This window comes from Ostrinia nubilalis, chromosome 2 (assembly GCF_963855985.1).
Source record: "Ostrinia nubilalis chromosome 2, ilOstNubi1.1, whole genome shotgun sequence".
Taxonomy (NCBI): Eukaryota; Metazoa; Arthropoda; class Insecta; order Lepidoptera; family Crambidae; genus Ostrinia; species Ostrinia nubilalis.
Genome location: NC_087089.1, coordinates 7,268,380 through 7,281,504, shown reverse-complemented (window position 1 = coordinate 7,281,504; position 13,125 = coordinate 7,268,380). Strand labels below are relative to the sequence as shown.

The following is a 13,125-nucleotide window of genomic DNA, read 5'->3' as shown; positions in this document are numbered from 1 at the left end:
TTTCCACCAAGAGTCTGATATCAAGTGGAAAGTGAAAATACTTCTAGATAAAACAAAGGTTTCTATGACAAAAGGAAAAGAAAGAAACAAAGCAAAAATAAACTGTTTTTATTGTACAATTGATTAGTAAACACAGTCCATTCTTCAGCTTATTTATATCGAAAAAGATTTAATTATCATACGAAATCATTGAACTTCAATTAATATCAATACTCGAAATAAATAAAATAAGTTTATTCCCAAAAACATCGTCATTCATCTGTCATATTTGAAGAGGTTGAGATTTTTGCAGTTGGGAACTCATACAATGCGGTTATTATTGTTATAATGGCTCTGATATTAAAAGCATATTTTGCCGCGTAACCGGCATAATTTTGCAACGTCAGCGGAATATTAGCCTCTTTCTGATATCAAATTATGATTAAAAAACTAGCATATGTTTTAGGATTATTATTTTCTATTGTTGTTATTATGATAATGCCTACATATTACTTATTGTTTGTATATTGAGCATTGTCTTCGTAACTCGCACTCAAAGCTTTAATCAACGCTGTTAATAGCTGGCATTTGTACTGGCTGAAGCTCTTTATGACATACCTAATTACATGTTTTGTAAGTTTAAATATTTTTACAAGCTAATGGCATAAACATTTAACATATACTCGTAAGCTCGCATTAAGTACCTATGGCATCTCACAACCTATAACCCCAACTTCCACGATACACGAAGTTAGCATAATTATGCAAAAACACGTACTCGATGACATTTTATGTGAAACCGCTGCATTTCGTGGTTTGAACGCCAACAGTGATGCCCCCAACATCACACCTCCCTCGCAAACACCCTGTTTATAGCCGGCCTTTGTGCGGGCTTAATTAATTTGCTTTTATGTGTACAGTCTTTTAGGAATCGACGAATCACCGCCACGGATGTTTATGTATTTTATTTGAAAATAACTGGCGTTATACCATACATAACGATAGGAACCTGTAATTTAGGCATCTTAATAAATCAGGAAATCGATTGGTGTTCAGATTTTTCTTAGTTACTTAATACGTTATTATTTATTACTTTGGTCATTCTTATAAGTAGGTAAATTACAGAGAGTTTCCACAAAATATTTTGCAAACAAATAAAATTACAATTCACAAATCTGAAATCATATTTATTATAGTGAAAATATACGTTTCAACTTTGTACATATTACTTAGAAACGTTTATCGTCTGCAAAATCCTTAATTTTAATGAAAAACATTATTACGCATAAATTGCGAGAATTAATTTCAGAAAACTTAATTAACTTTAAAGTAACAGCCATAACTCATTGAATTTCCCTAATCAATTCAGGTAGGCGCTATAACACAGCTCAAAATCACTAATTGTGAAATCTGCGATTCAAATCAAACTGCTGGCGGCAGAAGGGTTAAATCGTCTCTGGAACACAGCTTGCTTTACACTTGACATGTTTATTGCCTGAATTTCTCGGAATTACGGCGAGACGAGAGCAAGTTAAACCACTAGTGGATGAAACATTTCACTAACAAGAGAAAATCGAGGCCCAAGACTCGAGCCTGTTGCTACACGGTTCATTTCGTAGAGTTATTTTATTAGGAAACAGCGAGTCGTGGATTTGCACAGCTAGTATTTTGATTTGAAAATCATTATTATTATTTTGATCTATGTGAATTAACCTCAGGTAGATTACCTATTGCAATTTATGTTACACTTTTTAAAGAGCCAAAACGTAAGGTTTTGAAAAGGGCCCGAACACACATAAACGCCAAAAAAGATTATCAAAGGAAACAAGCTCAAAAATATGTCTTTAATTAAAAGCAAATTACCTACGCGGGTCAACATCAGATGAAGCGGAAAATTCTTATACACTAAAGAATTTCTTTTCTCTCCTAAAAAGGTTTCTAAGAAAAATTCCCCGTAGATTTCGGGCAATATTGTTTCTTTGTACACCCTGAGTGAGCCTACAGGGTCCATGCATGTCAAAGGTCAAGGTTGGAAAGGTTGCCTAAAACGGTCTACCTACCCTTCTTGAACATTTTATACGTAACACTTCACCGGTGAGTTTTATTGGAACTTACAACTTTTTTTCTTTGTTGTCGTACTATGAACTTATCAATTTCTGTTGAGAGCGTTATTTTAATTTACCCATTATATTTTTGAATGATCCTAACTTTATTTCAAAAACGAATACGAATATTATTACGCTAAGCGTCAACAAAGGGATGACTCTAAGAGATGGCTGACTATGACTGTATTTAATCGAAATCATCCTTCACCATTGAATACACAATGCAGGCTTAGCGTCCCAAGCACAAAAGGGAGCTGTAAGTAGGCGTTTTAAAATTAAATCCAGTAAGCGGCACTGAATCACGCAAATCTAGATTTATCCCTCACGGATGACTTTTGACATCTCACGCCTGCGATCTTAGCCGATTCGTTTGTAGTGATGTGTTCGCTTCTAATATCTGAATCGATTGGAATCGATTCCTTTAGTGGCAGTAGTTTGGCTGTAACATTACCTTTACAATTTTCTTTATCTTAGTATTTAGAAACCTATTTAGAGATTGACTGAATAATGCTTTTTTGGGTCCAGTAAAAACGGTTCAGTAGTAGCGACTACGATAATTCAGTCCTGTGAATGACTTGTCCTTCCTTGAAGATGGATTACTGTAGTCCATCTTCTTTGGTAAAAACCAATTAAAGCTTTACCGTAGTGTATTTTGGCAAACCCTCCTCGAGTATCAAGGTTTCTCACATCAAATTCAATTTAGGTCCAATGGGAGGGAAAATTAATGCTAGAAATAAAAATAATTTAAAACTAACGTAGACAATATCAAATTATAACCCAACACTACCCATTGTCATTATGTTAGCAGTATAATGCCTACAAAAGCCGGGTTTACGTGCGACTCATGAATTATTTACCCACTCGTTTATGCCTCCACATATCTGTTGAGATGTTTATTCTTGCGCTCCCGTGTGTTCACTGTCAGTAAATTGTTTTATTATACGATTTGAAGGATTGCTGAAAGCAAAGTCAGGTCTGCATTAAAGAGTTGGCTTTTTTTCGTTAGTTAATAATTTAAAGCGAATAAGGGGTATATAAAAAGTATTCTGAAGAAATCTGCTAAAGAAATGTTGCAGTTGTAGTCTTCTCTGATGCTGGTTCAAATCTAGTGTCCCATACAAAGGGTTTTGTTATGATGATTCTTGGTTGCATTAACCGACATTTCGGTGTCAAATAAAATTTTGGATGCACTTGCTTCATTAACATTCTAACAACACTCCTTTATCCGTGTTAACCCTTATTAACAAAAAAGTGAGTGAACTTTACAAGAGAAACTTTTGTGGGTCCGTTACCAGTAAAATTAGCTTGGCGAGTGCAGTTTGCAATAGTGTTAGAGCATTAATGATTAAAGCTGTTCCTGGCTCTTCGCCAATTTCATTTGCTTGCCACGGCTTTGCTGCTAACTCGAGTTCAACATGTGTTTACCAAGTTTTCTTTTTGAGGTCTACATCAATGGTATCAAAATACCTTCTTACTATGTGTGTGATATAAAATTACTTTTTCTCTCCTTTGCTTCGGCTTTGATCTTAGTTACTACAATCTATCAATTTTCTAATAAAAAGAAATCGCATTAGTCAGTTCTGCCAATAATAGTTTTTATGGTCCTTTATCGGTTGGTATTAATGTTAATGACAGCATAACATTAATAGGAATCAATAAAGTTTTCAACTACAAACATAATGGTATTTCCCTTAATGTCCATTTACCCTATTTATAGAGATTAAAGCAATTGATACGCTCATTTTATGATGGACACGGCATATAAGTGACAAACAAAAATGGCTTGGATGGGTTACGATTACGAGACATCGTAAAAGGGCCGTAACAATCGACATAACTACATATAATTTAGTAACAAAACGTATTTACAAAAAGAAAGAGTAAACAATAAACAATGGAGAATAAGGCACAATTAACAGGGCACGTGTGTCAGGAACATTTATGGGCATATTAAATTTCTCTCTGGAGGTTTTTATAACCAACTCGTTAGAACAGGCTTAACGTTGTTCAGTTAAAAGCTTTAACGTTTGTATAATAGGCTTACGCTAAAACTCCTATTATCAAGTATCGAACAATTTAACTTTAGTAATTGAGAGCACTTAGCTATGCTTAATTTGTAATAACAGACAATAGTCTTGAAATACCTAAGTACTTGAAATTTCTTTGAAGGATATCAGCAATTTTGCTTTAATTATTAAGATTTTCGCATTAAAAAGATTTCGTAATTTGTATAACCCACCTACATTAAATACTCCCGCTGGATTCGACACAGACACCTTTAGGTATACTTTATGATAACTTCTTACTTACCTATATCGATCAATTTAATCAATCAATTAACTTATTCATGATCACTGAATACAAAATAGCGTCCATCGACTCGCGTCAATACGGCACGCGCCATTGCGCAGCCCCAATCGTGCTGTGATAACTGCGACAAAAGATGCTGACTGCCGAACTGCAACACAATGGACTATTTGAAGGGTAATTCAGTTAACAGTCTACTGACCTCATCAGTTTCAAATTATTAGCATAATCGTTGTTGTTATAATATCAGACTGCATAAGTTCTTCATCTTTATATGGTCTGTGGGATAGAGACTCTATTCCGCTTTTTTTGCAGTTAAAGAACTCATGTTAAATAACTCATGTTAAATCCTTATCGTACTATACAATCGTTTAGTAGAGCTGTATTCATGAAATCAACAAAAACTTATCCTGAAATTATGTAACGGTAAGATCGATTAACAATTTTCATAAAACTTGGCACAGCAAGCAGTTTCATATTTGAAAGTTAATTTAAACAATTGCTAAAAGGTTGACGTAATTTCAGATGCTATCTTGACCGTCTAATGAAATGCCCAAGTAAAAGTTAATTTCAAACAAAGGTTTATGAATAAAAGCTTAGCTCAAACCAGGTTAATGAACCTTGAATTTACTCTAATTATAGACTTTTTGTCCATTGTCCTTCGTTCTTCGAAGACAATTATAGTTAATCGTTTTCTCCCCTCTATCCTGAAATTAAGTCAATTGATGACTGTCGAGGTGCTATTAAGCGTAAAATCACGCGACAGAGATACAACTTGTGAGGGCTTATATTTCGCGTTGTTTTGGCAGCCTGGAGATAAAAAATCTTTGGGATAAATCACTGATTTATATCTGTTGTCAAGAAATTCCATTCATACTTTCGAACGGGAAACACAGATGAGCAACTGACTAAATATGATTCATCTCTGCGCAAAAAACTGTGTCATTCAAATCCCTAAATATCTTGTTGGCATGTCTTCCCGTTAAGAACGGAGAATGAAATCTTACTATAAAACTATCGTTTAATGCTCGAGCACTTCGAAAATGCTCAAATTAGAATCGATTTTCGAGATATAATCGGAGTTCCGTAGAATGCTCGGACTCTGCAGGCTCGCTTGACCTTAGGAATGCTGCCTGAACGTTGGCATCCGCACGGATCGCCGTCGCAGGCCTCAGTCACCAAAGTATACTGCATAACCTGAATGTAGCCCCGCGAGAACAGACTTCCGACTTGCGTCTAAAGAGGATAGGATATCCATCCCTTGAATAAGTAAAGAACATAAGGTTTTCATTCTGAAGACAAAATTTTAAGATGTACACAATGTACACTGGCTAAAAGCATGAGTGTCTGCTAAAGCAGTTATATGCAAACAGAGTACAAAAACAGATTCGGTAAAACCAGCGTGAACATAATATTTGCATACATCATTGCGTACCGCAAGGTGAAGCATCATTAAAGATATTGTGAGCTGCTTGTTCTGTCAAAGCTGTACCCAAATTAGGTGTTTGACTCAGTCCCGTAACCGCAGTGACCGGAAAGTGCATAATGTGGGAATGCCGCAAAAATTTCGATGGTCAAACCCGAACAAAGATTTTACTGACAATATTCATTTAAACAAAGCATTGGCTTCCAATTGGTCGGTTTGTTAATGTAAAACTGACTTTTGGTTATTGGCAATGTTGGATTGGACAATAAAAATCAAATAAGTATGGAAATGAATTGACTAATTTAAATTAAAAGTTTTAGGTAGGTAGTCCACAAATGGCGATAAAAAATGACAGTGGCGGGTATTCAACAATACTTCGCTCGCAATCGTTTTGTGACAATAGTAGTGAGCGCTTTGTTGATAGTGGACGTGGAAAATAGCCTTTTACAATGTGCTGTGTTTTAAAACTGGATCCAGTTGCAATATGTGTTGTTTGAGAGGAAATAAGTGACACAAAATGGGGAACACTAACTCGGGGCATGGCCACCCCAGGCACCATAGCAAAAGCAGGAAGTCCAGGAGCCTGCCTACCTCGCCCGAAGTCAGAAGGTATGTAGTTTTAGCGCATACGGAAAATCGTAAGCTAAGTATTTCAACCTTTGAATCAATCTGTTTTGCCACTTAATTTCCTGAAATTACCTATATTCTTTCTCCTAAGTGTTAAGCAGGCTTTGTAGATTGATTTTGCTTTGAAAAAAAAATCTCCTTTAATCACATGTTCTAAGATAAAAAAGTAGTTTGTATAAGAACGTAAGTACGAAAGTAATTTTCATGTAACAAGCTAAACGTGTTCATGCAACTAGTTCTAGCCGTCTGCATAATAGGGGACGTATAAATGAGCCTCTATTACCGTGTTCTCCACAGTTTAAGCTCACATAGGCTGAAATTAAATGGATTCCTGCAACTACTGATTCAACAGAGGCGAGCTAACAATAATTCAATGGGCTCTATTGAAAGCTTTCACTTGTAACACAACCTATTTTCCGGGGAGAAATTTCACACCCAATTTGTTGGAATAAGCGGTCTTTGTTCGATATTCGCTTCGAGGCTAAAAATACTTAGGTTTATGTGCTTTATGGCGATCGATCCATCAATACAAAAAGGGATAGCTTTAATCTTTGATCTCGTCTGACTGACACTAGTGCGTAAACAATGCAAGGCGGGCTGCGAAGGATCCCGGCTTAGCCTTTTATAGACTAAGATTTAATCGCCAAGATAAATATACTTGTTTGTGTACAGGCGAGGGAAGAACTGGAAAACTTTGCGTTTATAATGGAGAGTAACAACGTTGACTGCTGCCATTTTAAAGTTAGCAAAGATAAAATTAACAAAGAATGTCAAATGTGCAAGCTTACTTCTATTATAAACGATATTTATTATATTAATAATAAATATCGTTTTATAACTACACATTCTGTTGTAGAAAGTACTTTAGGGATAAAACACCAACGCAGAAAATATGCTGGAGGAGATTATTCTTAACCTTTAAAAATAAGTATAAGTAGGTTTACGTTCTATATTAGGTAGGTATAATTTTATGCTATAGATAGATAAAACTGAAGCGTATTTTCAAGGAGTTCATTTCCGTTAAGTTCCTACATGCTTATTGAGGTGTACGTACAAACATTGTTATTTAACGATTGAATGTCACGTAGGAAAATTAGTGCACGAAACACAATTTCCGAAACGTGCAAGCTCCCGGAATCGCGATTGACACCGAGATACGCAATCGAGCCCGTTTTGATGCACTGGAAATTAGAGTACACTGCTAGCCAACGAAAGAGGTTTGTCCCTTGAATAAAATCTTCAATGTTTTTCTATTCGTAGCTACCATGTCATTTATGGAAAATACCAAAATTATGAATTTGACCTTACTGGTACCGATGATTTTCATACAACATTTGTCATAATACTAGCCAAGTACAAAAATACACAATCTGGAGTTTATACAAAATGTTGTCATCATACAAAAATATTCATATTATATGTATAGGTAATAGGTAAACCAGTATAAAAATAGCCAGCGGAACATCAAAAATTTCAATAAAACTGATGGCACCAAAAGCAACGACTAAAATGGCTGTCAATACTCTGGGAGACAGCCTCCATTTCCTCGTGACCCCACGGAAGCACGCGTCTCAGATACGTTTCCGCGCGAACTGGAAGTTGGAGTTTGAAATAACATTTATATTCCTCCAATAACGGGGGCAGAGTGAACAACAATAAGTGACTGTGCTTTTAGACAATATATTATTTTGCGGTTGATGTTGATTCCCCATAAACCTACTGTGTACCTAGGAATATAGTGAATCGATCACGAAATCGAATTATCGAATGTTTAGTATCCTCCATCCATCGATATTGTAGTGCCACTATCTAGGTATTTAACGCTTCATTAATGACATAAAACTTATGGCATAGAGACCCTCGTTTCTGTTCTAACCTGACAAAATAAAACAGTGAATATCATTCACATTTCACAGTATCGGTCTTTTCCCAAATTGAAAAACAATCTAACAGCGTGGAAAATAGGTTAACTTTATTTTGATAACTACCCATCGAAACCTCGTTTCAAACTGACCTCGCCGAAAACCTACAATAGTGATAGTTGGATTTCAGTTAGCTGAAATGGCTGCTGTGAATCTGTGAAACTGGTGCTTTAGCTAGATCTATGTAGAGATGTAGACAGATGGCTAATGTTATTTTAGTTGCGCATCTAACGGGTTAGTAAAAGGCATTTTATTGTAGTACGTTTATCGTAAAATTATTGATGTGAATAATATACGAATTTGTGATTCTAGCTTACCTTAACTTACATATTATTACCTAAAACTCTGTAACTATAATTGCGTAGAGTCATTAATTAATTATGATATAGGTAATTGATTCTAATCACCTCCTTGTACTTGAATGTGTCTTTGAGATTGAAAGATGCTCGCGACAGCAAATGAAAGTATTCCTGTAGAAATAGTAAAAACAAACACAAAGTGGTCACAAAATCGCGTTATCAAAAACCATTTTCGCTCTTTTGGGGTCTATTGAATCGTTGCGAAAATGCCAAAGCAGAACTAGAGCAAACCCGCTCTATCGGAAACAAAGCGAAAAGTACACGTGAATAAGTAAACGGGTGAGCAAATATAGAGCTAGAAGCGAAAACTATCCGTATAAAACATAAAGGGATGTTAGTACAATTTTATCGAAATACCAATAATTCCCTGGCTCGCTCCCCTAATAAACGTTTTGTTTATGGGGTGAAAAAGTTACCCTGTCAGTTAAAAAAATTAATTGATTCATATCAATCCTCTGTCTATTAATTATATCATAGATATTGATCCTATCGATATTGTGATTAATGCAACACTTACGCGAGTTGGACACGAGTGTCGGCATCGTGTCTCATGTGTCACTTGCGTAAGGGCTTGTCAAATGTCACTCCGCAGAGCTGCGTGACGTGACTGCGTGTACGCAGCCAGATGTTCATTGTTTAGATAATGCCCTCGTTATCGGCTGTGATCAGACAAAGGGATAAATTACATAATTCTAAGCCTAGGTTTGTTAAAAGTAAATTTTCTCACGTGGCTCTAGGCAGGTGGACAATTCAATGTAGGTAGGAAAGTAAGCATCAAAGTTTGGACTAGGTTTTGTCGCCTGGGGTCACGTTAAGATTTCTACATAGCGATTACTGTTTTGTTTGATTTAACTCATGATAATTAATTAATACCCAAATTAGGCATAACATAAATGAATTAGGAAACTCTAAAATCACATCGTAAATAAAACGTCTCTTTGTATGTAGTGTTCGTATTTACAATAGATAATTTCTTCCCGTCAGAGGCGAAATTGCGAACGTTTAGTGTGTAAGATGGGAAATACAAAAAGAGCAATTTCCGTCGAGACCGCAGACTATTGGATTAAGATGTATCACGAAAGTGCTCGCACCGCATTGCTTAAATGGGAATGGACTTTTATGAGATTTAATTTGCTGATTCTCCCTCGGTTGAATTACCTACACGTATCTAGATAAAATAAAATTGCTTTTAGACCTATGAGAATAATAAATATGTATAGTGACTCTCTCAAGCTCTATATTAACTTACCTAGTATCTTAAATTATATAGAATAATATCAATAAATTCTAATGGTGAACAGTAGAGCCACAGGTAGAGCTTTTAATGTAGCGCCATCTAGCGTCGAATAGCAATTTTAGTGATATGAAGTACGATACGTGCGCCGTGTAGTGTATAGTTGTGACAACAGATGGCGTAAGTCAACTGAAACTATCAAGACATGAACTTTCAGTGGTTTTCAGAATAAATTGATGAAATATTTTCTTTGCTCTAGGAATCTCTTTATGACAATTTTTTTCATAGATTTATTTATTTAGAATATCCCACAATACACTTTCGAATATTAACATCACGTAACCAGTGAGAACTAAGAGTATAACTTCCACATAATATATTTTTTGAAAATATATTTTATTTGACATTTACCTTTTGATACTAAAATAATCATTTTCTTTTATTTAAACATCAAAAGAGGTTTACTGAAAATCTCATGTGTGCGATTTTTCTCGTTCAATAAGCGCCCGTCTGTTTTCATTATTCGTTCTCTATCTATACCTAAGTAGTGTACTGACGGCACAAGCTAAAAATCATTACTACCTATCCTATGCAGTTGTAATAGATGCAATTTTGCAACAAAATGAAATAGACCTATATAGGCAACTGTACAAAGGCTGTAATAGTATGATCTAGCGTTTCAGCTAGTGGGTAGTTTATTATAGAGTCGTGACCCACGACGCGGCCTGGCGGCAGGAATTACTATGTATCGCATCCGTATTAGGAGCTTCCAAGTAAACTGTATTTGGAGGATAACTGAGCCATTGTGTGAGTGTCGTGCTTGAATAAGCTGCACCTAGCTGAATTAAGCAGATACGTAATGTAATGCCCATTGTATTTGTGGAAAGCCGACTTTCTACGTTTTACTATGCTACCTACCTCTGACCTCCTGCCGGGCTAGGATACGCGCCGTGATAAAATCTTCTCGATGTTTTTAGACGACAAACGCAAGGGCTTATCGCGTAATATCAATAAATGGCGCGACAAAACCTTAGCACGGCGCGCATCCTAGGCCTACCTACTGATATGTATAATCAAACAGTCTTTTGTCTTTTAACGCACGAAGGTACATTAAGGTAACCACTGCAGCTGCGGTATCCTAACGTAGGTACTAGTTGTTACAAGTTTAGTGTGATTTTCCAACAAACTATAGTCTGATATGCTGTTAACTGCACTAAAATAAACAAACCATGTTTTGCAATTAATTTATGTTGTTTGTCTAGACAGCAAAATAAAGTTCAGCATTCTTTATTTCTCAACAAGCGTGTTGTAGTACTTTATTCTAACTTTTCCTTCTAAGAATCCTCTCGCCCGTAAGTGCCCTGATTAGTTAGGAATACGGCTACCAGCTCCCACCTCAATTATCCACTTAATTCTGATGGATATCAATTTGCTGCTAACTGCTTTCTTTTCGATCAAGGCGCCGTAGATTAACGTTTATAAGGTCGACAAATTGAAAAGCCTTTAGAGAATAACGACGGATAGGTACAAAAACTTTTGACGAGAAAATGCACTTTTCTTTTACGGGGAAAATAAAAATGCTTATTTCTTATAGCGCTTAACTCTGTCAGTGCCTGAGGTTTGGGACCGGCACGGGAGGGGTGACATTGACATATTATGACGTGTCAGAGCATACAAATCTGAAGCATCTGAAGTCTCGCTGACGTTTGACTTCTCAAAAACACCCTCCCGTGCCGCTCCCATACTTCAGTCACTGACTGATTTAAGTGCTAATAGTTGGTATCTTTCAGTTTCTACTATAGTTGTGTGTTTCCATAATCTTTGGTTTACCTTCATCAAATCTAGATTAGTGGAAGCTCTTTAACGGTAATCCATTATGGCTCTTATGACTTCGATATAGATAGTGATATTACCGTAATAAGAACGTGTCACCTTGTATATTTAATTACTAAGGGAGGGATCCTTTGAAGTCGTGTAATGACTCACCTGCACGCTTTCAGGTGGACCGCGCTTAATGAGAATTCTTTCGCGCGAATTATTCGGAAAATATCATCTTTCTCCATGGTCTCTACCGTTTTAATCGTCCATGGAAAGTTGAGGGCAATACTCAAACCATAAACCTACCATTAAAGCAACCTTGTATAACATTGTCGTAACATAATTGGATATAAATACTTGTTGTAGGTCGAAAGAAAATTTCCATGAAAACAAGAGCCTACTTTTGTTATTTTTGTAACGAGTTTATTATTAAGTTACCCTTTTAAGCCTCATTTGAATTAATTTTCAAAGCTTCTCACGTCACGCTTTCTTAAAATAACTTTTTACGCAAACAATCTTTTCCATCTTCATTGTGAAAAGGGCAAATGTCATAGTACCCTCTTAAATAATGTAAATTAATTAGGTGTTTTAGACTGGGTTGCACCATCATTAAAACTCCATACAAAAACACCGGTTATAGTTATAATTACGGTTAAAACTAAGGTGGTGCCACTGATGCGTATAAAAGCAATATGTTATTATTTTCCTAATTCAAACCTATCAATACCATTATATCAGTTTTCAGAATCAATTTCCTTTACATTTTACTCTCTGGTCACCACCCACCCTAAGTACAGACATCTTATCAGACTATACATTTTTGTTGAAAACGATCACTTCTATGACCACCACAAAGACACCAAAGTTTTAGCTGGATATGTGTCCATATAATATGTAACTTCCACACATGTCAGCTAACAGCTGTATAGTGTTTCCAGGCAGTCACCCTCAAAGTCGACAGCATATTATTATCAGTTTATACTCTTTGTTGCAAAATAACAACCGCAAAAGATCCCAAAGTTTTAGCTGGATGTATGTCCAATCCATACATCTATCTAACTTCTAGACATGTTAGCTAACAGCTGTTGTGTTTCCAGGCAGGTGTCGGTGCTGCAGACGTCCATCCCTCTCCCGGCGTCGGCGGCGGCCGCGCGCCGCGCCCCGCCCGACAAGCGACCGCTGCCCGCTACCCCTGTTCATGGTACGTATTAGATAGCCCAGGATTATTCTATTTTGAGAGTTGTAACCCGTTTATTTTGATAGCCTAGGATTCTTCATTGCTCGAGTCTTAGGTCACAAACCTGGTGTCAGAATGAACCGCCAGGCGTCTGACGTGGCTAAATCAGGG

General features: G+C 36.3%; 1 protein-coding gene across 1 annotated transcript in view; it reads left to right on the top strand.

Moving 5' to 3' along the window:
- The window catches only part of LOC135081293 (protein sickie), a 188,287-nt gene that overhangs the window by 86,567 nt on the left and 88,595 nt on the right, over positions 1 to 13,125 (top strand). The window contains exon 4 of the mRNA XM_063976028.1: positions 12,875 to 12,978. Coding sequence (XP_063832098.1) covers positions 12,875 to 12,978 — 104 coding nt within the window. The remainder of the gene's footprint in view (positions 1 to 12,874; positions 12,979 to 13,125) is intronic.